At 59.1% G+C, this 22,660-nt stretch overlaps 1 protein-coding gene across 1 annotated transcript; it reads right to left on the bottom strand.

Moving 5' to 3' along the window:
• Window positions 1-3,533: 3,533 nt before the first annotated feature.
• Window positions 3,534-21,523, bottom strand: MDFI (MyoD family inhibitor). Its single transcript, XM_037410740.1, has 4 exons — window positions 21,454-21,523; window positions 9,455-9,649; window positions 5,292-5,546; window positions 3,534-4,810 (listed from the first exon to the last, which is right to left on the bottom strand). Exons 1-4 carry the CDS (start codon window positions 21,521-21,523, stop codon window positions 4,554-4,556), a joined length of 777 nt encoding a protein of 258 aa, XP_037266637.1. The 3' UTR covers window positions 3,534-4,553.
• Between the last annotated feature and the right edge of the window lie 1,137 nt (window positions 21,524-22,660).

The following is a 22,660-nucleotide window of genomic DNA, read 5'->3' as shown; positions in this document are numbered from 1 at the left end:
CAGGCACCTGGCTTGTGACTGTTGTGACATCCCACCTTAGTCCCAACCCTCTAGGATACAAGGGAGCCAAACTCAGCACTCGTGCCGGCACTGGGATTTATGGTGCAGCAGATGCTCACACTTCTGGCAGCTTCGGGATCAAAGAAGAAATCAGCTCAGACCAGATACCACCGAATGCCGAGGAGTGGGAAAAAGTGATGCTGCTGGCCCTGTGGCCTCAAGCTGGTTTTTGGGGAAGGGTGAAAGCGAGGAGAGGAGCTGGTGGACCTGAAATGTTAATTCCTTCCAGCTGTTGTCAGTCTGGCAGGTTCTCAAAGGAAGTTTAATAGACTGCAGTCGTCTCCCCTCGGCCCGTCCCCCCATCGCCGTGCTGCGCGGAGGCAGCTCAGCAGAACCTGGGATTACATGAACTGCTGTGTCTTCCAAAGACCTAGTTTTACTTTTTTTTCCCTTTGGCTCTGAAAGTGTTTTCTTTTGTGTGTGTGCACCCATGCGTGTGTGCAATGCCTTTCTCGCCCCGATCCCCCACCCCAACCCCAGCAAAACCTTCCTCTTGGATTGCAGTGAATTAGAAGGGACCGTGGGGGTTGCATGGAGCTGGGGCAGGAGCAGGAGTGGGAGCAGGAGCAGGAGGGGGGGGACTGCATTGGCAGCGAGGAGGAGGAGGAGACAGCTTTGTGGGCCTCCTTGCTGGAGCGCGCCCCAGTCCGCCGTGTGAACTGGGAGGAAACAGGATGAAGAAAGTATTTGGAGTGGAAAATAAAACCTCTCTCTCGCTTTATTGATTGTGATTGCGGACAGAAATAGCTTGGGCTGTTGAAAGCGGTCCCCACCGAAGGAGCAGAGGTGCATCCGAGCTGCTCGAGCGCAGGGCTCATCCCCTACAACACCCTCCAGCCGCGGAGAACGAGGGAGCCCAGAAACCTCCTGGCGAAGGGGTGAGCCAGCCCCGAAGCAGAAGGGTTTCTCACCTGCCTGCTGCAGCTCCTGCGTATTTTCCAAGCCTCCCGTTGTACATCTTGCTGTACACCGGCTACATCCCTAGACACGCTCAGCATGGGAGCCCGGCAGCACAGATGCAGCCTCAGGAACGCGCAGCCCTGGCAGTCTATTAGCAATTAGACAATAAGCTCCCATCATTAATACACCCAACCTCCCATCCATAATAAATCACCAGCAGAGAGTACCGAGTACCGGACAAGCAGCACCTTGCAATGATGCGCTGCCCATCCCGGGGAGGCGACGTGTGTCCCTCCTGGGAGGAACCCTGACACTGAGCCGCTTTAAAAACCAGCAACAACAGAGCAATGCTAGTTGTTTGGTAAAATGGACTTTTTGATGAATTTTAGCCCATTTCACTGAATTGTTTCACTTAAAGACAGCAAACGAGGGGCCAGCCGGGCTGGGGAAGGAGGGCAGGCAAGCCCAGTGTGCCCAGTAAAGCCCTGCCTGCGGGGCCAGCCTCTGCATGGGCATCGTGCTAAGGCTCCTGGCTCTGGGAGAACCATAAAAACCAAGTGCTGGCAGGAGAGTAATTAGTTAAAACGGACCACATCTGTTGTTAATTAATTCCCAGGCAGGAGGGTTTAACTCTTGCTTTCCCTGGTGGTTTGCAAGGTGGATGGCCAGCATCAGTTTGCATCCAGGAGAAGGTTTGAACTTTGCTTTTCAAGCCCTTTCCAGGGACTCGAGTTGCTCTGGTCTGCCATTCCCACATCCCAGAACTGTCCCTGTGATTTCCAGGAGTATCTGGGATGTAAGCAGAGCAGTCAGCACTGCTCAGGGCAGCGAATGTCCCTCAGGCTTGGGGTAGGGGCTGAAAAAAGTCTGCCCTTGCCCCTTCCAACACCCAGCCCTGAACAGCCAGCGGAGGAAGCCGGATCTCTGAGGGTGGGTTTGCAGCACATCACTGCAGGGTTGAGCTGTGCTTTTGGGTAGCTCTGCACTGGCAACTGCTATTTTATTTGCGTTTTTTTCGAAGGCAGCCATCATTAAAGTACATTCGTAGGCGTGAGTATCACATACATCCAGCAGTACATCACGCTGCACGAAAGAGCCCAGCTCTGCTCCCCACGTCCCCAGTCAGCCTTGCTCATGAGTTTCAAGCTGCGGTGGGTGGACAGGGGACCTGGACCCTTGGGAGCAGCGTTAAAAGGAAATGGGATGCTGGAGCAAAGGTAGGGAGCAGGTGGGGGTGCAGCTGGGTGCGTGACACCCCCTTCCTATGCCCTAGAGACACAAGCACGTATGGCACGGCCAGCCCACCCAGCCCTCCTGTGCTGGGGGAATCTGTTCTCCATTAATCAACTCCAGCAGCGCTCGCGGCTGGTGGGGAGAGCAGCCCTGCCAGCTCCAAACCTCCCTAATTAGCACCACAAGTGAGGCCAGGCTGGGGAAGGCCAACGTGTCCATCCCTCCTTGCCAAGGATGCAAACTGTTTGGAGCCGAGCCTCAGCCAGAGCCCATGGAAAAGCTCCCACTGACCCTGCAAGCGCCGGATGGGGCCCCAGTCCCATCCATCCCGGGGTGGGCAGCTATGTGCATCCCACCCCCCTGGCCCCCCGCTCTGGGACTCAGCCCAGGCAGCCGTGCCAGAGGGCTATAAGCCCCAATCCACCACCCTGAGTCCTCCCTGCCGTGCATGGGGTGGAGGAAGGCTTCCTGCACCATCCTCTTCCCCTCCATGCACTTGCACCGCACTGGGCTCCCACCGCCTTTAGCTCACCACTAAAAATAGGTTTCATGGCTGAGCGGCTGCGCTGGAGGGCAGGCAGCCCAGATCCCAAACCAGCCTGTGTCACCGTGACCAACTGACCCATTTGGCCTCGATTTTTAAGTAATTTTTCCCTCCTCATTCAACTTCAGCCCAGCAGAAGCCTTGCTGGGATGGCTGAGCCCCCCGAGGGGCAGCGAGACTCCGGTGGGGAGCCATGGTCCCTTACCTGCATGGCATGGCACGGCTGGTGGTCCCATGGCAGGGCTGGGAGGTGGCAACAGGAGCACCCAGGCCACCCAGATTCCAAGGGTTGCCAGCCTCCAAGGCCACCCAGATTCCAAGGGTGGCCAGCTGCCACTGCCTCACACCAACCCTGGGCAGCCACTGGTCACCCCAGCCCTGCAGCTGGGAATCTGCATCAGTTCCTTCCTCCTTTAGGGATGCTGTGCCCCTGGAGCAGATGAAGCAGCTCGGTCGTGCTGCAGGGCAGACCCCCCGGAGGAGCAGGGGATGGTGGGGCAGCAGGGCCAGGGTTTGTGCAGGGCAGGGAGCTGGCGCCAGGCTGCGGCACACCAGAACCTCGACCTGTTCCCCAGAGCAAAGGACAAGGAATCCTCCTGCATTTCCCCTCCCAGCACCAGGACCAAAGCAGGAGCACCCTGGGGCTGCCACTGAGCTGTCCCATGTCCCCAAGGCCAAAGGAGCGTTGCAACCTCTGTGCCAGCCCTGCCCCCCCCCCCCGTGCCTGCAGCTGGGAGCAGGATGGGGTGCAGGTACAGGGATGGGGGACACGGTGTGGCTGTGAGCAGCTGTCCCCTGGGAGTGCCCTGCGGAGCACATGATGGGGCAGCCATTGGTCAGAAATGAAGAAAGACCTTTATTTACAGTTAACAAACGAAAAGGACAAAAAAATAAAATACCATGACACTTCCCCCCACTTCTCCCCAGCCCTTTGAGGGGGTGTTTTCCACCCCCACCCAGCCCTGTCCCTGGGCTGGCAGGATGGGGCCAACAACTGCTGGGGGTCATTTGGCACCAAACAAACCCTGCCCCACCACTCCCCTGGGACACACCGGGGTGGGTAACAGCTTGGCACAGCTCCGGGGTCTCCCCGAACCCCGGCTGCCCTGGCCCCCAGCCGCAACCCTGCTGCAGGGACCGGTGAAGAAGATTCTTCCCAGCTGGTGAAACTGGGAAGGGAGCAGGCTGTGTGTATTGCACTCGGCTGCCGAACTCAGCACTGAGGAGGGGCAGGGGCTGGCAGGATGCATCCCACAGCACGGGGCTCCGCAGCCTGGCAGAAGGCTTTGGCATCTCCCGGTGGCCGGTGGGCTCCGGGCAGGGGGCAAGGCTCTGCGCTGCACCCAGCCCTGGAGGTGTCCTGTGATGCTCTGTGCCACCCCACGTAAACCAGAGCGATGCACCCGGAGCCCTGTCCTGGGGCAGCACGGTGGCAGCAGGACAGGCTGTCCCCAAAGCTGGGACCCTGGGGTGGCACCTGGGGGCTCTGCGGGATGCTCCTGCTCTCGGCTCAGGTGGCAGGAGGCTCCCGCGATCCTCAGCGAACCGGCCCGGTGCAGGGAAGAGGTAGAGCGTGAGGGGATGCTGGCTGCCCCCGGAGCCCCCGTGGCCCTACGGGTTCACCCCTCCCCAGGCAGGACCCAAGCCTGGCTCACCAGCTCCCAGGATGAGGTTCCAAAGGGGGATATCGCTCTCCTTCGCCAGGCTCCATTGTTCGGTGTTTCACGCCAGCTCAGGGACCAGCTGGACCCTTGGCCACTGTGGGAGAGCCTGGGGGGTCCCACTCCTGGTCCCCTCCCCCGTCAAGTGCGGCCCCTCAGGAGGAGAAGCAGAGCCCGCAGCACTCCATGCAGATCTCCAGGCAGTCGGCCGACTCGCAGCAGGCATCGATGATGCCGCAGTCCATGTCGCAGGGCAGGTCGCAGTCCGCGCACTCGCCCGAGTTGCAGCAGCAGCAGCAGATGCAGGAGTCCTCGGAGGTGCAGGAGCCGCAGGTGGCACAGTCCAGCACGATGTTGCAGAGGGTCAGGAACTCACAGAAGAGGCAGGAGAGGATGCAGTGGACACAACAGTCTGTGGAGGAACAGAGAGTGGGCAGGAAGGATACGTCTGGCTGGGGGAGACAGCAACCGGCGGATGGATGCTCAGCCCCGTAAAGGTGGGAATTCTCCCTCAGGAATTAATGGAAGGGATGGGAAGAGGGGCTGGGAGCCAGGCATGGCTCCAGCAGCCTCCCTCAACACCCAGGGCCATGCCCAGCTGCCCAAGACATGCCCAGACCCCAAGAGAGACCCATTCTGGAGGACATGAGATGACCCCACTCAGCACCCCCCCTGCAGAAGGCCGCCACGAGGGGAGCTCAGCTGGTACCCAGGTCCGGGAGTCCAGGTGGGCTGGAAAGATGCTACATGACAGACCCCAAAAGGTGTGGGGCCGGAGGAGAGCTGGCACCCAGGTCCAGGGGGGGGGCCCTTCCTGGCTGGAAGGATGCTACATGACAGACCCCAAGGGGTGTGGGGCTGGAGGAGAATGACTAGAAAGGGAGAGCCCGTACCTTCTTGTGCCTCGATAGGGATGTGGGAAGAAGCCGACTTGGAGCTGCCCTTGCTCTTCTTGCTGCTCTGGCTGTTGATGGAGTGGTGTGACTGCAGCTTTCGGTGAGGCTTCTGGGTGCTGGGGAGGGGGCGGAAGACCCCGTTCCCCGCCTCCCCGTTGGCACCGCCTGGATCCGGCCCCCGCCCAGCACCGTTCTGCAGCAGGTGGGTGCAGGGGCTGGGGGGCTGCGGGGCTGCTCGCACCTGGGGCTGGCCTGGGGGGGAGGAACAGCATGTTATCCCCCCAAGCCCACCCTGCAGTGCTCTGCTGGGGAAGAAACACATCCCAGGTTCCCTGCCACCGCATGGGAACTGCATCCCCAGCCTCGTGGCTGGGAAGACGTGATGCCAATGGATGCATGGTCCAAGAGGATGGAGAAGAAGAGATGGCTGGAGGGAAGGAGACGGAGGCTCCAGAGAGAGGAAGGGATGAAAAAAGAGCAAGAAACAATGTTGTGAAGGACACGCTGCCAAAACCCAGTAGAGGACCTGGAGAAGGAGGTCTCCTGGGGTCTCACTGCTGCCAGCACAGGCACAAGGGATGCAGCCACTGAGGCTGAGCAGAGGCACGGTGAGGCACGCTCGCCTTGGGCCAAGTGGGGAAGAGAAGAGCCTGTGGCTGCTTCCAGCTAAAAGTCACCCCATGGATGGCCAAACCACCATCCCATGAGCCCCGGGCACGGTGCTGCCAGACGGAGCTGCTGGCTGTCCCCATCGCTCTCCATACAGCCAGAGAAGATGAAGCGCCACCGAAGAGCTGGGCTGCTCATCTTCCCAGGCCACTTAATTAAAGGCCTCCCCAGCCTCTGGCTGAACTTCTCTGCAGGAGGAGGAAAATAACTATCTGCTCTGTCTGCGCCTCCCTCGCACGCTGCAGCCGTGTGAGAGGCCGGCAGCCCCGCGCCCTGCCGGGATGCTCCCGGAGCCAGCGCCATGGCTCAGCCCCTCACTCCTGCTCAGCACCGCGTCCCCACGCTGCCGTCCTTCTCCCCATGTCCGTGCGCTGGGGGAGAGGGCTGGGAACCCACCACAAGGGAGGGGGTTCGAGCATCCATTCCCCTCCCCCCGGCAGCAACGGCGATTGAAGCCACAAATAAAATCCCGCCCGATGGTGCTTTGGCCAAATTTTGCTTTTCCTTTCCCGCGGCGGTAAACAAGGGATGATTCAGGCGAGAGGCTCGAGGGCAAAGGCACCTCCAGCCGCCGGGAACAGGAGCTGCTTTCTCTGGGCACGGCAGACCCACGGGGTGGAGGGGGCACAGACGGCCCCTGTCCTGCATCTGCCCTCGCCAGCGAAAAAAAAATAGATGGAGGTTAAAAAACCACAAGCACATGGATCCAGCATCCAGCTCTGCCAGACTGAGCCGGGCTCAGGCTGGGAATGAAGGTTCAACTGGGTGCGATGTTGCATCTTTGATACGTGCTGGGAAGAGAACTCAAAATAACTGGAGCTGGGCAGGCTGGAGGCAGGAGGGGTGGGAGAAGGGCAGAAAGAAGAAAGGAAAACAGGTCTTGGATAAAATGGGATGTGTGTCCCCCCTGGTTTTGGCTCCCCAAAAAAACCCTCCTGGGGTGTTGGCTTCCCATGCACCCTTCTCCAGTGCCCTGGACCTGCCACACTGAGGTGGCACCAAGTGGCACTGAGCCGGAGGGTGACCATGGTGCCCAGGGCTACCCAGAGCCCAGTGACCCGCGCCGCAGCCTGGCTGGCCGTGTCTGACCCTGCAGCTTCGAGTTCTGGCTTTCTCCAAGGGTTTGCAGCAGCATGCAACGCGCTCGCTTTGGCATTCTCCATTTCACTGCATTCCTCAGATTAAACTGTTTGTAAATCAAAATCACGCTCCGGCTCCAGCGAGTGGCAGCGAAAGGCAGCCAGTAATCCCCCTCTCTAAGTCAGGAAAAATCGCTTCCATTTTTTAAGAGAGCTTTCAACTCACAGAGGCCCAAAGCTCTTCTAAAAGATAAATCTTGAACCCAAGGCTTAGGGGGAGCAGTGTGTAACACTCCATAGTAACACAAGTGCTGGGATGGGAGCAGGGGGCACCAGCCCACCCAATGGCCCCCACCACATCTATCCACCAGCACTGGGGTGGGACACCACGGCTCTGGGGGAAAGCGCCTGCCTTTGGCTTGTCAACGACTGAAAAACCTCCTGGATGTTCACTTTGTGTTTCACAGCCGCGACGATGCTCCCCCGCACAGCTGCGGTGCTGGCTCAGCTCAGGTTCCCCCACGGCAGCATCACAGGGGCTCGGCGGACTGATGCCCAGACGGCAACGGTCCTCACCCTGCTGTGACCCCCCCGCAGCCATCAGCTCTGCCCAATCTTCCCGAGCTGCTAACAGGGCTTGGACAAACTGGAACACTGCGGTTGCATGAGCGGAGTCTGCTGCTCTGGCCTGAAACTCAACACCCAGAGCCCCAAACCCGCAATCCCCACTTTGGTTGCTCCCCAAACTGCCAGAGGACAGATTTATTTAAGAACCATGGCAGGCTTTAACCAGCAGCGCCGCGCCTCGGGGTGGGGGGCTGATCCTGGCATCGCTGGCAAAGGACACAACCCTACACCCCACAGCCGCTTGCTGCCCAGTTCCTCCTGACCGGATTGGCATGAAAATGCCACCATCACCCTCTTCACCTCCCATGGGGGGAGCCTACCTGTGCTCCCCAGGTACTGCTGAAGGGGGGAATTTGCCCCCCACAAGCAATGGTGACCCCCCGCTAACAGCCGCAGCGGGATGCACTGAGGAGCAGGCTGCAAAGCGAAGGATGCCAAAGGCAACGCTGCGCAGGGAGCTGAACCTCATTTCCCACGGAGGAGAGGGGAAGGAGGGGGGTTCCCAGCACCCAGCACCCAGGCAAGCCCAGATGCCGGTGGCCACGTTCCTTCCAGCCTCGGGGCCCACGGGGCAGCTGCCCCAGGGGGGTGGGCTGGGGAGGGGTCTGCGTGGGGCCGCGCCATGCAGGGTGCAGCAGGCTGCAGCGTGACTCAGAGGTGCAGAATGTCTGTGGGCAGCCAGCCCAGCTCCCAGATGCTTTTTGCAAGGGCTCGAGCTCTGCTCGAGGAAACGTGCGCTCTCCTCGCTCCACGTACACCGTCAGGAGCGCCCGGATTCTGCCGTCCCCTCCCCTTCCCACCCTGCCTGCCCGCTCTTCGAAGTTTGCAACCTCGTTCCCACCCTCCCTCTCCCCGCTGGGATGCATCCATCCACTTTACACCCCTTGGAAGGGAAAGCTGCACGCTCGCATCCAACAAAAGGGGAACGGCTGTGTGCGTAAGGGGCAGCCCGGGAGCGAAACCCTCGGATCCAGGCTGGGGGCCAGGGAAGGATGGACGGCGTGACTCCAGGAGAGCCTGGCCCCTGGTCTCCTTCGTCTGCCAGCTCTGCTCTCCCGCCCCTGCAATGGGAAAGGGAGCAAGGGCACCCCAGCCCCCACCCCGGCATTTCTCACGGCGGGGGGACCGGCAGGTCTGCAGCAGCAGGAACGGGGAGGTGCTGCTGGCTCCACCACTGCCTCCAGCCAAACCAGATCCTCAGCGCAGCCAGCCCAGCCCGTCCCCTGCTCGTTCAGGCTTCGCACCAGCCTCACCCTTGCCCTGGATATGCCAAGGCAAGAGCTGTCCCAGCAGGAGGCATCTCCCTTTGCTCCAGCAAAGGGCTGCTGCACTCCCCTCCTGCGGCTGCAGCCACCGAGCCCATTCGGCTGGGGGCTCTTCTCTCTCCCGCTGTGGCTTTGGGGGATGCTCCATACCGCAGCCAGCTACTTCCCACAGGGTCCGGTCCCTCTTCCCACCATGGCATCCCAGCAGGACCCCAACAAGACCCAGAGCTCCTCCAGCTGCCCACCCTCCTCCGCCTCTGCCTCCGGCTGGTCCCAAGGATGAGGGCAGCGAGAGGCATCACGGCACTGCTGGATGCCGCCCTTCACTTTCCCCAGCTCCCAGTGACTCACGATCAGCTAAAACCTTTTGCTTTGATGTGGAGAAGAGCAGAGCAGGGAGGAGATGGCTTCCCACCACAGCTGCCTGCCTTTTTAATGAGCCCTGTTGACTGATTAGATGGCAGCAGCCCAAAGCACGGGCACCTGGAGGTGTCAGACCCTCACGGGGAGAAACACTCACATGTCACAGCTTCGGGAGCGCCTGCAAGCTCGGCCCGGGGGCCTTTCGTCAGGACTTTTTGGGACTCATCATCTTCCAGGGGTTTCTCCTTCTTCAGGGCGGCGGGGCCAGCAGCGGGGCGGCTGGGCAGCCGGGGCTCTGTGGCCGGTGACGCTGGCGTCTGCCTGGGCAAAGGGCGCGAGGTCTCACCTGCCTCTGCAAGAGAAACGGGGTCGGAGCTGAGCACCCCAGGGTGCACGGCACTGTGGGCAGAGACCCCAGCCACCCAAACCCACCACAACTGCAGCGTGTCCGCAGCTGCTGCAATGGCACCAGTCGGTGCTTTGGGACTTTGATTTCAGGCAGGAGCCAAATCCAGCTGCGCCTGTTGCTCCTGCAGCCAGGAGCACGCAGCGGGGGGAAGAGCTGGAGCACTGGCGAGGGATCTGGGGCTGCTCGAGATCAGCATCGGGGCTGCAACGCTCTGCAGCTGCTCACCCCACTGCAATGCCAGCGGTTCAGCAGTACCCTCCCAAAAACCTTCCCGAGGTCCCACATTCCTGCTCTAAAAAGCCAGGGGATCTGGTTACACTCAGCAGTTCAAGCTGGATTTTTCATCTCCCCTTCCCATGAAAGGGCCACTGTCTTCCTTGCGGAAGCCGGCTACCACCTCCCCTCGTGTTCCTGCTTGCCCTGGGACAGGAGCATCCCCCTGCGGGACCCCCTGGGCAAGCAAAACCCAGAACAAGAGATGTGTTATGCCTGTGGGGATAAACCCCACCGCCACACACCCCCTGCAGAAACCCAGCGAGGAGAAGGTACAACCACCTCCCCCCGAGCCAGCGCTGTGGGCTGTGGGCTGTCGCCCCTCCCCATGGTGGGATGCTGGGGGCTGCTCGGTGCGATGCTGCACTGCCCCCACCCCCCACGAGCCCCCTCCTCGCCGCCCCATCCCTCTCCCCAGCACTCGGAATAGCAACCGCTTGCACAACAGGGGTTGGACCACACTTTATATAAAACTAAATTATAGCTTGGGCAAAGGGAGGGAGACCAAAGACCCATAATTTCCCTGGCTATAACAAGAGGTCCTACACGCAGGCAGGCAAGGGCGGGTGGGGGGAAGAGAGCCCTTGGACACTTCATTATACTCAATATAACAAGAGGTCCTACAAGCAGGAGCCGGGGAGGAAGGCAGGCAGACCTCACACGGATAATTATAGGGACTAAAACAAGAGGCCCTACAAGGGAGGCGGAGGGCCCCATCCACACCCCAGGGTCGGCAGGAGCCTGGCCATGCTGCAAAGGCATTGCAAAAAGCCTGGAGCGATGCTTGCTCAGCTCCCTGCTCCGCTCCGCCCAGCGTGCTCATCCACCTGCCTCAGTTTCCCCGCGGGACCTCTCTGCCCTCCGCAGGATGCTGATCCAGCCGGGGGAATGGGAGCTCCTGTGGCGGGGTTTGCTGGGAAGGAAAACTCATCCCGATGCAGAGCCCTGCTTGCAGCTCTCCCCGGTGTGGCGACTGAGGCTCAACCAAGGGAAATCCAGCTGCTCTGGCTGAATTTTGCACAGCAATGTTACCTCCAAATGCCAAGCGGAATGGGAGTACACGAGCCCCAGAAAGGAGAAAACTCGTTCCCATGTCCCTGGAAAGCCCAGGGCAAAAAAGAGAGGAGAAGAAAGCAAGCTGTCATCTACCTATAGGTGTTTGCACATAGGCGTGGTGTACAGGTGAATAATAACCACAGGTTGCTGCATCCATGTCCTCTGTCATGTCCCAACCTGGACCAGCCTGAGTCAGACCTGCGGCGATTAGTCAGCACCTGATCTAAAGCCTTTCAAAGCCAGACATGAAAACCCCGATGGCTGAGGAGCTCTGGATGAAGCCCTGAGCCAGAGGCACCTGGTGCAGAGCATGAAGGGTGAAGCTCCCGCGTGGTCCCCGGGGATGGGATCTGAGCCGCTGGGCATCAGCACAGCCGGAGAGCTGCTCCGGCTTCTGCCATGAGATGCCTGGAGTGCGCTCAGGGCTTAAAAGCCAAATCAAGACCAAAGTCTGGGGTTCCCCAGAGCAGTTCCATCACCGTCAGATCCCTTGCCCTGCTCTCACCCCCCAGGTCAGTGCTCCCCTCTGCAGGGAGCAATTCACACTGGTAAAAGGAGCTGGAAAATCAGGTGCTGCAGTGGGAGAAGGGCTGGCAGCTGCTGTGTGCACGGGCAGAGCTCCAGCTGGTCCCTGCTTCTGCCTTAGCCACCCTGCGCTGCCTCCATCATGTTCCTTGCCCCTCCGTGCCTGTTCCCAAGGGGCTGAGGACAAGGATGGTCTGTTTAGACCCCGAGCTCTGCGAGAAAGCAGCGGCACCGGGCCGTGCGGATGGCAAGCGTGCTGGTCCACCGATGGCTGAGACAAGGCTCGTTTTTGCCGTGTCCACTTCACACATATAATTACCCTGCACAACAAGAGGTCTCACACACAACCACAGCGATGCAGGGAGGAAGATGGCAATTAAATTAACTCCCACTGGAACAAGCTGGCCAGAAGAGAGGCAAAAATAGACAGGAAAGACATCTGGGTAAGCTGGTCCTTCCCTGCCTTATACAGCCTGGCTTTCCTGTTGCTGCATGTCCATGGGGAGCACACGGATGGTGCTGACCCCAGGCGCATGGCATCCCCTGGGAATGAGATGGGAGAAGGGCTGTTTGCTCTCCTGGTCCTGATCCGGGGGTAGGGCTGGGGGCAGCCAGACACGTGTGGGCTCAGCACAAACCCCGCAGGCTTCTGCCCCACAGTGCCCTGCCTGCACCGCCACTTTGCTGGGACTGGGCACTTCCCAGGCACCTCCCAACCCACCGGGAAACGCAGTGGGAATGCACAGGGAAATGCTCAAGCACTGGGTGTGCATGAGCACGGCAGCTTTCAAACAAGCCTGGCAAAACGCACCCAAAGGAGAGGCATCACCCCTGATGGCGCAGGGAGAGATGGACAGAGAGACCCCAGCACTGGCACAGCCGTTGGGATACGGGCTCATCCTGCAGCTGCCTGGCTCCCCTTCCTCCTTTAAATGCCACCCCCCTGACCCCTGTCCACAGGGGGGCTCACAGTGCTCTGTCTGGCACTACCGGGCACCTCTCATGGACCAGGACGAGCTCTGCAGGGGTCCCGTGTAGATAATCCCCTGCCCCTCAGCTTCATGCCCTCATCACACTTATAAACACTTGTTTTGGGGCACAAAACCCCTGAGAAAAGGGTTCCTGCTCCCCAAACCACAATAAGCTGAGCAGAGAGGGTGAGTGGGGAAAGAGGCTCCATCCCTTCATCCTTGGGGTCTGCCAGCGGGTCCCCTGGCAAGGCAAAGCCCCCCAGGGTCCCCTCTCCCTGTTGACACCAGGGCACCGACTGGCTTCTTCCCTCCACTGCTATTACCCCGCTGCCGCCAGAACAAGGCCAGGCTTGTCCTAAACCTGTCACGTTTAAAACCAACTACAAGCCCGGGCAAAACGTGGCCCAAACTCTAAGGAGAGCTGTCCCTCGGGATGGGACATCCATCCCCAAACCTGCCTGCACCCCCCCAGCAGCTGCACCCCCAGCCCCTCCTGGCCGGGGTGAACGCTCATCATATGGTGGAGAAACAGCCCGGGATGAGAGTCCAGGTCTCTGCTCCCCATTCTGCACCACCTCTGGTAAAACACGAGGGAGAAATGAAGGGAACGCGGCACGGGGAGAGCGACTCACATGTTTTGTTTATCAGAACAGAGATAATAAAGCACTTAAAAATAATAAGCCAGGCTCCAATAAATCACAGCACTGCCGTAAGGTACGAAAGATTAGGAAAGCCGATAGACATGGAACTGCTTTCTTTGCCTCCTGATGACCAAGCCCGGGAGATGCACGGGGGTCATGTTTTCTGACTTTCTTCCCATTTACAAAGTCCAGACCCACCCGCTGTAAAAGCCCCAAGGCATCAGTAAGCTCCAAAGTCCACCAAGCATCTCAGGAACTGAGAAAAATGGAGGGAGGAGAGGAAAAACGTAAAGAAGCTGGAAGGTTTCATTGGCTTCGAGTATCTTACAATACTCCTGCAAAGTCCAATGTTCCAAACGGTCCCCCCGAAGCACCAGCTGCGGGAAGGACCCGCTTTGCAGGGCCAGTGCCTGCAGGAGCTTCTGGGGAAGCCACGGGCTGTTCTGATTAGGGGAACAATTATTTGTGCTTTGGCCGGGAGGCACACTTAATTCCTGATGAGCTTGCAGGACTGAGCTAGCCCATCCCCGCAGCGCTGGACAAACAAAAGGAAAGAGCAGCGTGTCAGCAGCTGGTGAGAGCCCTTGGCTGCACGGAGCCGGGATGGGGTAGAGCATCTCCGGCAGCACAAACATGAGCCACACCACAAGCAGCACGGCCACAGCACCTCACGGCTCACAGGGACCTGTGGGTTTCCTTCCCTGCAGCTGGTTGTGGTGCCCAGACCCCCAGCTGGGAAGGCACAGAGGATGTGGGAAGATGGAAAACTGGAGCCATGCTCTTGGGTCAAAGCCACCCAGGTTGTCCCACGGCTCCTGCTCAGCTTTCCTGAGCTGTAGCTTAATTCAGCAGATGATCCATCTGGCTGCTTGGGATCTCTGATTTATCCGCCACTCTTCCATCCCAGTGCCTCTGGCTCAAATGGAAGAAATCTGGTGGCAGGAGAGGGATGGACACCTCACCTGCGTGACCACGTGCCCATCACCGCTGCCCCACACTGACGGGCAGCACGGGAGAAAAAAATGCCTCCAACACAAGCAGCTACAGACAGGCTTGGACTGGCGAGCTCCGAAGCGAATCCCACCTCTTTGGCAGGCAGCGTGCTTGCATTAGGGGCTGTCAACCCGCTGCAAAGGGTAGAAGGGTCTTGACACGTCTGGACCCACACCTGAGCTCTTCTGGACCTGGAGAGCATCCAAACCGAATGCCGTGGGTCGCGACTCCTGCCGATGTGGAGATGCTCAGGAGAGCCCCCCATCCCCCCCTTCCCTCTCCCTTTAATCCCTCAGGAATGGCTGGTCAGGGACGAGATAATGTTGGATGGAGACACAAACAGTGACAAGTCTAGCGAGGCGTTTGCCATTAACAACACACTACCTTGCAGCAATATTTAGTTTGGGAGCTTTCTAATCTGTTTTATGCAGATAAAACGAGTGTGTAATCTCTCTTGGTTTGCCCATACACGCTGCCTGGCCCAATCAGGTGTCTGCCTGACCTATTCAAGGGATATTTTAGAGCTTGATTAAGTGGTTTCAAGTGCAGAAGAGATGGCACTGAAGCAAATCCTTCCAATCCCATGAGCCAGGCTGGAGGAGAGGAAAGCAAAATTCTAGTTTGAAAGTTTGCTCAACTGGGAAAAGTCCGAACAGCTTATTTACATTCAGTCTGAAATTAATGCACTAAAGCATTTTCAGATTCTATGATATTCAGGGAAAGGAAAAGGAGGGCGGGAGGGGAATGAGGAGAAATGCCCAGAGCTCCCAGCACGCCCGGGACAGATCCAGCACAGCTTTGCTTCCCTTGCCCCAGTGTGTCTCTGTTCACCTGGGCAATGCTTTGGATAAACAGGTCAGTTCTGGGACAATGAGGAATCTGGTCCAAAAAATACTGGTTTCTATGAAAAGTTACTTCCTAAATGCAAAAAAGCAAAACAAAGCAAAAAAAACCCACAAAACCCCAAATAGCTTGCCAGCCTGGGAGTTGTTATTATTTGTTATTTATAGCCATTGGGTGGGTAGGAAGCGAGGAATTTCAGGCTGGCCAGACAGGCCAGGACCAGCATCTATCCAGTCCACCTGTGTCCGACCTCGGCCGAAAGCTCGGCCAATGACAAAACCCTGGCGATGACAAAGCCCCGATTCCAGGTGTGGGGCACAAGGTGTCCCTACAAATTCTGTCACCCAAAGGTCCTCACTGACCTGACTGGCTCCTGCAAAGGAGGCACAAACCAGCCCTCATGGAAGAGCTGCTCCTACCCGAGAGCGAGGACAGTAGGGTGGTGGGAATAGCCCTCCAGAAGGGGTTTCAGGGAAGATAAGAAATAAAATCACTGTCATGCCCCTCTGTTACAGCAGCAACGGTGAGGACCTATTCTTTATGCCATAAGAATATATTTAACATAAATGTATTAAGGCAGCATTCAGGACAGCAGCTGCAGGTGCGAGGGAAGCCGTGATCTCTAAGCCTAAGCTGGAGACAAGGGACCAACTTGCCCCAGGAACACAAACCAGACCCAGCAGAGCCAGGTTTCCGCCTCCCAGCTGCCCGGCCAGCCCATCTCCCAGCATCACACCCCGGCTCTGCCAAGTCAAAGCACCTCTAACACCCTAAACGCACCGTGGGGCCAAGAAGTGGAGAAAAATGATGGGGAAAAGCAAAGGGTCAAAGATCCAGCCTGGGGTTAAGTCAACTTCCATTGACTTAGAGGAGCACGGTGCAGGCTAACCCCCCCGCCCTGGTCACCAGAAAGATGCAAAACCCTCCGTGCCATGGGAGCCTGGCATGGAGGAAGGATGCAGGAGATCCTGTGACATCCCAGGTGCCCTTAAGGACAAGCAATTATCCTTGAAGCCTGGAAAGTGGCTAATGCGATGCCTATCAGATCCAAGCAGATTCTGGGAATTACAGAGCAAGGAGCCACACCGCTGTGCTGGGGAAAATTATGGAGAGTCTAATTAAGGACCATGCCAGTACAGTAATTGCATAACCTTACAGGGTTAAACCAGTACAGGTTCTGCCAGGGAAAATTTGTCTCTCTCTAACATGCTAAGAGTCCTTAAAAAAAGTTAATTGAAGAGCAGATAAATGTGAGCTGGTGGACATCATTATTAACAAGAATAATAATTTGCACTTATGCAGCACCTTTCATCCTGAGATCTACCCAGCGCAGGGCCCATCACACATTACCCATATATATTTAACATTCACACAGCTGCAGCTCTAAGCCTTTGTGAGACGGAACCTTATCACTGCTCGACCCAGCAGGGAAACTGAGGCACGTAAAAGGGATTTGCCCGAAGCAACATCCTATGGTGATGGAGCCTAAAAGCTTATAGTCCTGGTGCTCAGCTTGCCGCTGGCGTGCGTGCTCACTGGGCTGGGGTTTCTTTCTAAGCACAGACCCCAAAGTAGCTTTGGAGGAGCTGCAGGGTGGTCCGAAGGGGGCTGGGCACCGCTTGCAGGGCAGCAGCGTGCCTGCTCGCTGCAGGAAGGCGGCGAGGCTGGCCAACGATGAAGCCATCCGGGTGGAGCGAGTCGCTGCTCCTGGAGCCAGCCAGGGGACCCGCTTCTTCCTGGTGGGAAGGCACAGCCACCGTGGGGAACACCGGCAGCTCAGCCCCAGCCCATCACCAAAAGTAGCCAAACTGGGTCAGCACCATCCTGCTCCGGGCATGGCTGCTCGTGCCGGGGACAGGAGCTGGTGCTGGAGCCTCCTGCGCGCCCAGGGGGAGCATCCCAAGAGAGGATGGGAGCGGGCTGGAAGCGCTTCCCAAAGGTACTGCCTGCTCCCTGTCCTGTGGCAGAGCCAGGAATCTATCAGCGGAGCCAGCGGGGGAACTTGCCCCCCCAGGTCAAACACCGAGCGCAAGGAGGCTGCCAAAGCCCAGCTGAAGATCTGAGATGGGCGAAAGCCGGCATGAGTGTGGTTGCAGCAGGCAAAGCCTGAAGATTGGGATTTGGAGCCAAAAAAATCCCAATACCCCATCCTTGCTACAATGCAATAGCTCATTCCCACCAGTACAACCCCAGTGTGACACCCTGGGGGGAACAAGGGAAGGGGCTGCCAGCACCAGCAGGGACCCAGGCTCCATCCTGCCCCAAATCCCGCTGCCCCGGGAGGCTGCCAGTGCCCATCCCACAGGAGGCTGCCCAGGGCATGGCCCCAGCAAGGCAGAGCTCTGGGAAATATCAGAAAAACTACAGCAAACGCCCAGCGGACAGCTTGGATTTCTGCAACTAATAGACTCGAGCAGGCGCTTTCCAAGGAAATTCAATAAGGAGCTGGAGAGGGAGCGGGACGCTGGGGCGGCAAGCGGCACAGCCCCGAAGGGCCTGCTTTGTTTTGCTCAAATCCAGAAACATTTGAAAAAAGCCAGCAATCTGCCTTTTTTTTTTTTCGGTCTTTTGGAGTTTTGTTGTTGTTCAAAGAAAAGAAAAAAAAAATGAAGTGTTTTCATGAGCAGATTCATGAGAAACTCTGAAAAAAAACCCAACACCCCAAAGTTAATCTTTTGGTGCAAAAAGTCTTTATCAGGGATAAAAAGAATTTTTTTTTTCTTTCAGGGCTTTTTATTTTGCCTCCTTTGCACTGACAGGATGTCTGCATGCAGATCTGCAACCAGTTGCATTTAAGTCAGTGCTAAGACAGGCAAAGACTTTTTTATTTTGACCTTGGAGGGAGTTGCCTTTGCTTCTGCCTCCCTCCCGGGGCAGGACAGAGCCCCAGTAACGGGTACCCAAGTGATGGCACCAACTCCTGCCCAGCCTCCCCTGCCCCACAATGCTCAGAGCACCCGTGGGTGCTCAGGACCCCGAGCAGGGTGGCAGCATCCTTGTGCAGGCAGCTGGACTCAGGCATTTCGGGCAAAGCTGTAACACAAAACAGCTACAACAGCTTTCCACCTCCTGTTACACCTCGGGGCAAACTCCTTGGGAACAGGCAGAAAGAATTAGAGGGAAAAAAGTGCGTGTGAGCATCCCATCCCTGCCCAGCTCCAGCAAAGAGCCACATTGCTGCGGGCCACGCACGCACGGATGGGGGGACATGGAGGGGGGACGCGGCGGTGGCCCCACGCAGCACATGTCCTGCTGGGAAGGGAAGGAAGGGAGGTGGGAGCAAGCAGAGGCAAACCTGAAGGAAAGGTTTTTCTTCTGGAGATGGATTTGCCTCTGCTTCCCATAAGGGAAGCCCCTCTCCCGCTGTCCCTGCTCTCCCTCCTCTTCCTCCCCATGAAGTAAAACGACAAAAATAATCTCAGCAGCCAAAGGGCTTTCTGGTTTTTCTCCTGTTTTCTGTGAATTCCGTTAAGTAACTATAGCCCACATATTCCACACAGGCAGACCACTGCCTCTTCTCCCCCAGGCTCCTCTGCAAACTACCTCTGGCTATCCCAAGGGTTTGGTTTCCACCAGGTCCGTCTCCAGAGATGACAAGGAACAAACTCTGGGAAACGGGCTTCGTCTCAGGCTGGCAAACAGGACCAAGCATGGCAATGCCAACCCACAACGCACTAACTTGGGCCAAACAACTCCGTTGCCTCAGTTTCCCCAATTTATTCCACAGGCTTGGTGTTACCAGATTAGCTGGTCTAATTTGCAAAGCATCGGAAAGGGAGTGGAGCAAAAAATTCCCAGGCTCCGTGGTGCGTGACAGAGCCCCTGGACGCTGCCCAAGCGGTAACGGCCCTGCACCCAAACGTCACGAGGCCAAACAGGCATGAAAAGCACATCAGGCCCCCTCCATTCATCGCTCACCAAAAAAACCAAAAAAGACGAGACAGACCGAAGTGATGTGAGCAAGAATCCAACGCTCCAGACATGCAACCGGAAAGCTGCTCCCTGCAAGAGGGCAGGGATATTCTCTTGGCGTGAAATTCAGTCCCTGGAGCCTGGGCAGATGGAAAGTGAGGGTGTCCTGGAGACCCCCTTGCCACCCCCCCAGCCCCCCAAACCTAGAAAGGGAGGTCTCAAGGAGGCAAAGCTGGTCCAGCTTTGCTCAGGTTCACCCCATCCAGCCCGTGCCCCCCTCCAAGGAGGAGCTGGGGCAGAGGAGGTGGGTTAGGGGCTGGTTTGGGATGCACCTCGGCTGGGTCCCACCGCTCCTGCTCAGGACACCAGTACAACCAGGAGGATGAATCCTGCTCTACCTACACACCACTCCGGCACAGCCAGCGGCCGGGAATGTGGAAAAGCTACGCGGCCATTTTTTCAGACACATTTAACAGATTGCTAAACTACTTTTTTAAAATAACCCACACTTGACCTTACAGTAGCTAGTGACCTTATAGTAGCTAGTAGCTAGCTCCTCTTAACCCAGGCTGGTGGCAAGCTCCCGTGCAAAAGCTTTTTTGCACTAGGTCCGTGCATGAACAATTCACCGTTTCCCACCTGGAGAGGGAAGGGAATGGAAGGAAATCCAGAGAAACGAGCTCCGCAGAGCCCCTGCAGCTGCCTCAGCCCCGGGACGCGGCTGCAGCACAAAGCAGTGCGAGTTCAGCTGGGAAGCGGAGCCCGCAGCATCCAGCTGGAAAAGCAGGGGGAAGAGAACAAGAGGATGTATTCTCCGAAACTTGGGCCCAGCCATGCTCCGGGCCAAAGCCAACAAGGGGAGAGATCCAGCAGTGCTGAGCTCGGTTCCTGTGCATCCCCATGCCTGGTGCTCCTGCCCGCTCAGCTTGCGGAGCACGCAGGGGTCTGGTCCCGGGATGGATTTGGCCCCTTTTGTGCCTGGCCTGACAGCACGAACAACGAGGTGTTTCACCTCTTGCCATCAGCTTCCTGCTCCGGCATTATTTTTTTTTCCCCTCTCACACATCAGGACTTTTAATAACAGTTTCCACACCTGAACCTTGGTGGGGACCTGGACCGACCACCGTGGGACACCAGTGCAGGTCCTAACGCCCCAGGCAGAGCCACCACACCGCCCCGCCAGCCGAGGGGCTCAGCCCCATGGAAAAAGTGAGGATTCCCCAAACTTTTCCATCCACTCCTCCATGGCCTCATCCTGCCACCCCCCAGCATCCTGCTGCGAGAGCCCCACAAGCTGCTGCGGAGTGGGGACCCCCAGACCCCCCAGGTTGCAGAACAGCCCCCAGCCCCTCAAACCAGCCCCGGGGTAGGTGGGGGGGGTTTAACCCCTTCAGCTCTGGCTGGCCCCACGCCCTGGCTGCTGCCCTGTGCGCTTGGCTGAGTTACACAAACTGCTGCAAAGTTTGTGCAGCGAAGCTCGGCTGCATCTGCTGCGCTCACATCGCACCCAGCACATGCACAGGGACCCCCCTCGCACCACTGTACAGCACCGTGCACACGCACACACATGCTCAAGCCTTCCTGGACACGCAGCCCCCCCCCGCCAGCCACACACACACTCCACTAAACACCCCCCCCCCCCCCCAAACCGTGCTTACATGCAGCCCCTCGGCACCCACCCACCCACCCCCCATTCCATGCACACGCACCGTCCCCAGCGATGCACCCCCCTGCGGGGCACCCCACAGCTGTGCACCCACCCCCCACCCCCAGTTGCCCACCACAAGCCATGCACCCATCCACCCCGAGCCATGCACCCCCCGACGCCAAGTCGTGCACCCCCAAGCCGTAAGCCCACCCCCTCCAAGCCGTGCATCCCCCACCCCAAGTCGTACACCCCTGAGCCCACCTCCCCCAAGCCGTGCACCCCATACCCCACAGCCGTGCACCCCCAAGCCGTGTGCTCACCCCCCCGAGCTGTGCACCCCCCACCCCAACTGTGCGCCCCCGAGCCGTGCTCCCACCCCCCCGGCGCCGTGCACTGCCAGCTGTGCAGCCCCTCACCCCAACCACGCACCCCCGAGCTGTGCACACCCCCCCAGCCATGCACCCACACCACTCAAGCTGCGCACCCCCCCGCCGTGCACCCCCTACCCCACACATGCCCCCTCCAAGCCGCGCACCCCTTGCCCAGCTGCGCCCCCCAAGCTGCGCAACTCCCCCATACAGGCACCCCCAGCCGCGCAGCCCCCCATACACCTCCCCCAAACCGAGCACCCCCAGCCGTGCCCCCCCCATATACACCCCCAGCCGCGGACCCCCAGCCGTGCCCCCCATATACACTCCTCCAGCCCCCCCATATACACCCCCCCAGCCGCGTACCCCCAGCCACGCACCCCCCCATATACAACCCCCAGCCGCGCACCCCATATACACCCCCCCAGCCGCGCACCCCCAGCCGTGCCCCCCCCTTATACACCCCCCCAGCCGCCCCCCCCCAGCCCCGCGCCCCCCCTCTGCAGCCCCCCGGTACCTGGCGGCGGGGCCGGCTCGGCGCGGCGCGGCTCCGGGCGGCTGGGCCGGTGGCTGCCGGGCTGGGACATCGGGGGGCTGCGGCGGGGACGGCGGGGGACGGCGGGGGGCGGCGGGGACCACGGGCTCACTGCCGGCCCCGCCGCGCTCACCTGGGGCCCCGGGGCCGCCGCGCCTCGGCTCAGCCCCGCGCCCGCCCCCGCCGCGCGTACCCCGGCCCCGCCACCCGGAACGGGCCGCTCGGGGGCGCGGGGCTGGGGCTGGGCTTCGGCCGCTTTTTTTTTTTTTTTTTGCTTCCCAATTCCTTAAAAAAACAAGATTTACAAAAAAAAAAAAAAAAAAAAAGCCAAGCTGCGAGAACAAACAAACAAGCAGCCGCGGCCGCAGCGCTCCGCGGAGCGCCGGGGTGGGGGGTGGGGTGGGGGGTTGGAAAAGTTTCTTTTGGGGGCTGGAGCAGAGCCGGGGAGGGGAGAGGCGCAGGGCAGGCAGAGGTTGCTTGGCTCCCAGGGCCAGCCTCGAATTTCTCAGCTTTGCTGCGCTGTCGGCTCGGTGTTGCGCCCCCCCCCCCCCCAAAAAAAAAAACCAAAACCAACCACCCCAAAACTGAAGGAGGGGGGTCGTGGGGATTAGTGGGTTTGGGGAACTCCCACCGCCCAGCCTTGCTCGGGACCCCCGGGTGGGTGCTCCAGCCTGTCCGCTCTGTGCCCAGAAACAAGGAGGTGCTTTTGTTCCCAACTGCTGGTGCACCCCAGGGAAACCCTCTGCCCCCGCCTCGCCCCTCCCTGCCTCAGTTTCCCCAACTGGTAAATGAGGTTCGGCTCCTTCGGGGCGACGCCTGGAGGTGCTGGGCTGGGACCCAGGTTCCGAGCAGTAGCAGCACCCCCCAAGCAGGCCAGCCCAGGCTCCGCTGGCTTCGCTCCGGCGCTGTGTCCCTGCCGGATCCCCACGAGGATTCATCCTCGTGCAGAGCCTCATGTAGAACCCGGCGGGACATTTTTCAAAGTTGTTGGTTTTGTGGTTGTTTTTTTTTTTAACCACGCCGCCGTGTTTTCCCGCATTTCAACAGCCCAGCCTCGCCAAGCCTGCAAGAGAGGCTGCAATCGCAACCCGGGCTCGGCTGGAGCCACGATGCTGCCAGCGGGAGCCTGGCTCTGGCCCAGCTGGCAGCATGGGGGGCTGCCCCCCCCCCCCCCGCCCTCCCCTGTAGC

The sequence above is a fragment of the Falco rusticolus genome, chromosome 17 (assembly GCF_015220075.1).
Source record: "Falco rusticolus isolate bFalRus1 chromosome 17, bFalRus1.pri, whole genome shotgun sequence".
In the NCBI taxonomy this organism is placed as follows: Eukaryota; Metazoa; Chordata; class Aves; order Falconiformes; family Falconidae; genus Falco; species Falco rusticolus.
The sequence above is the reverse complement of the archived record's forward strand: the minus strand, read 5'-3'. Positions and strand labels throughout refer to the sequence as shown.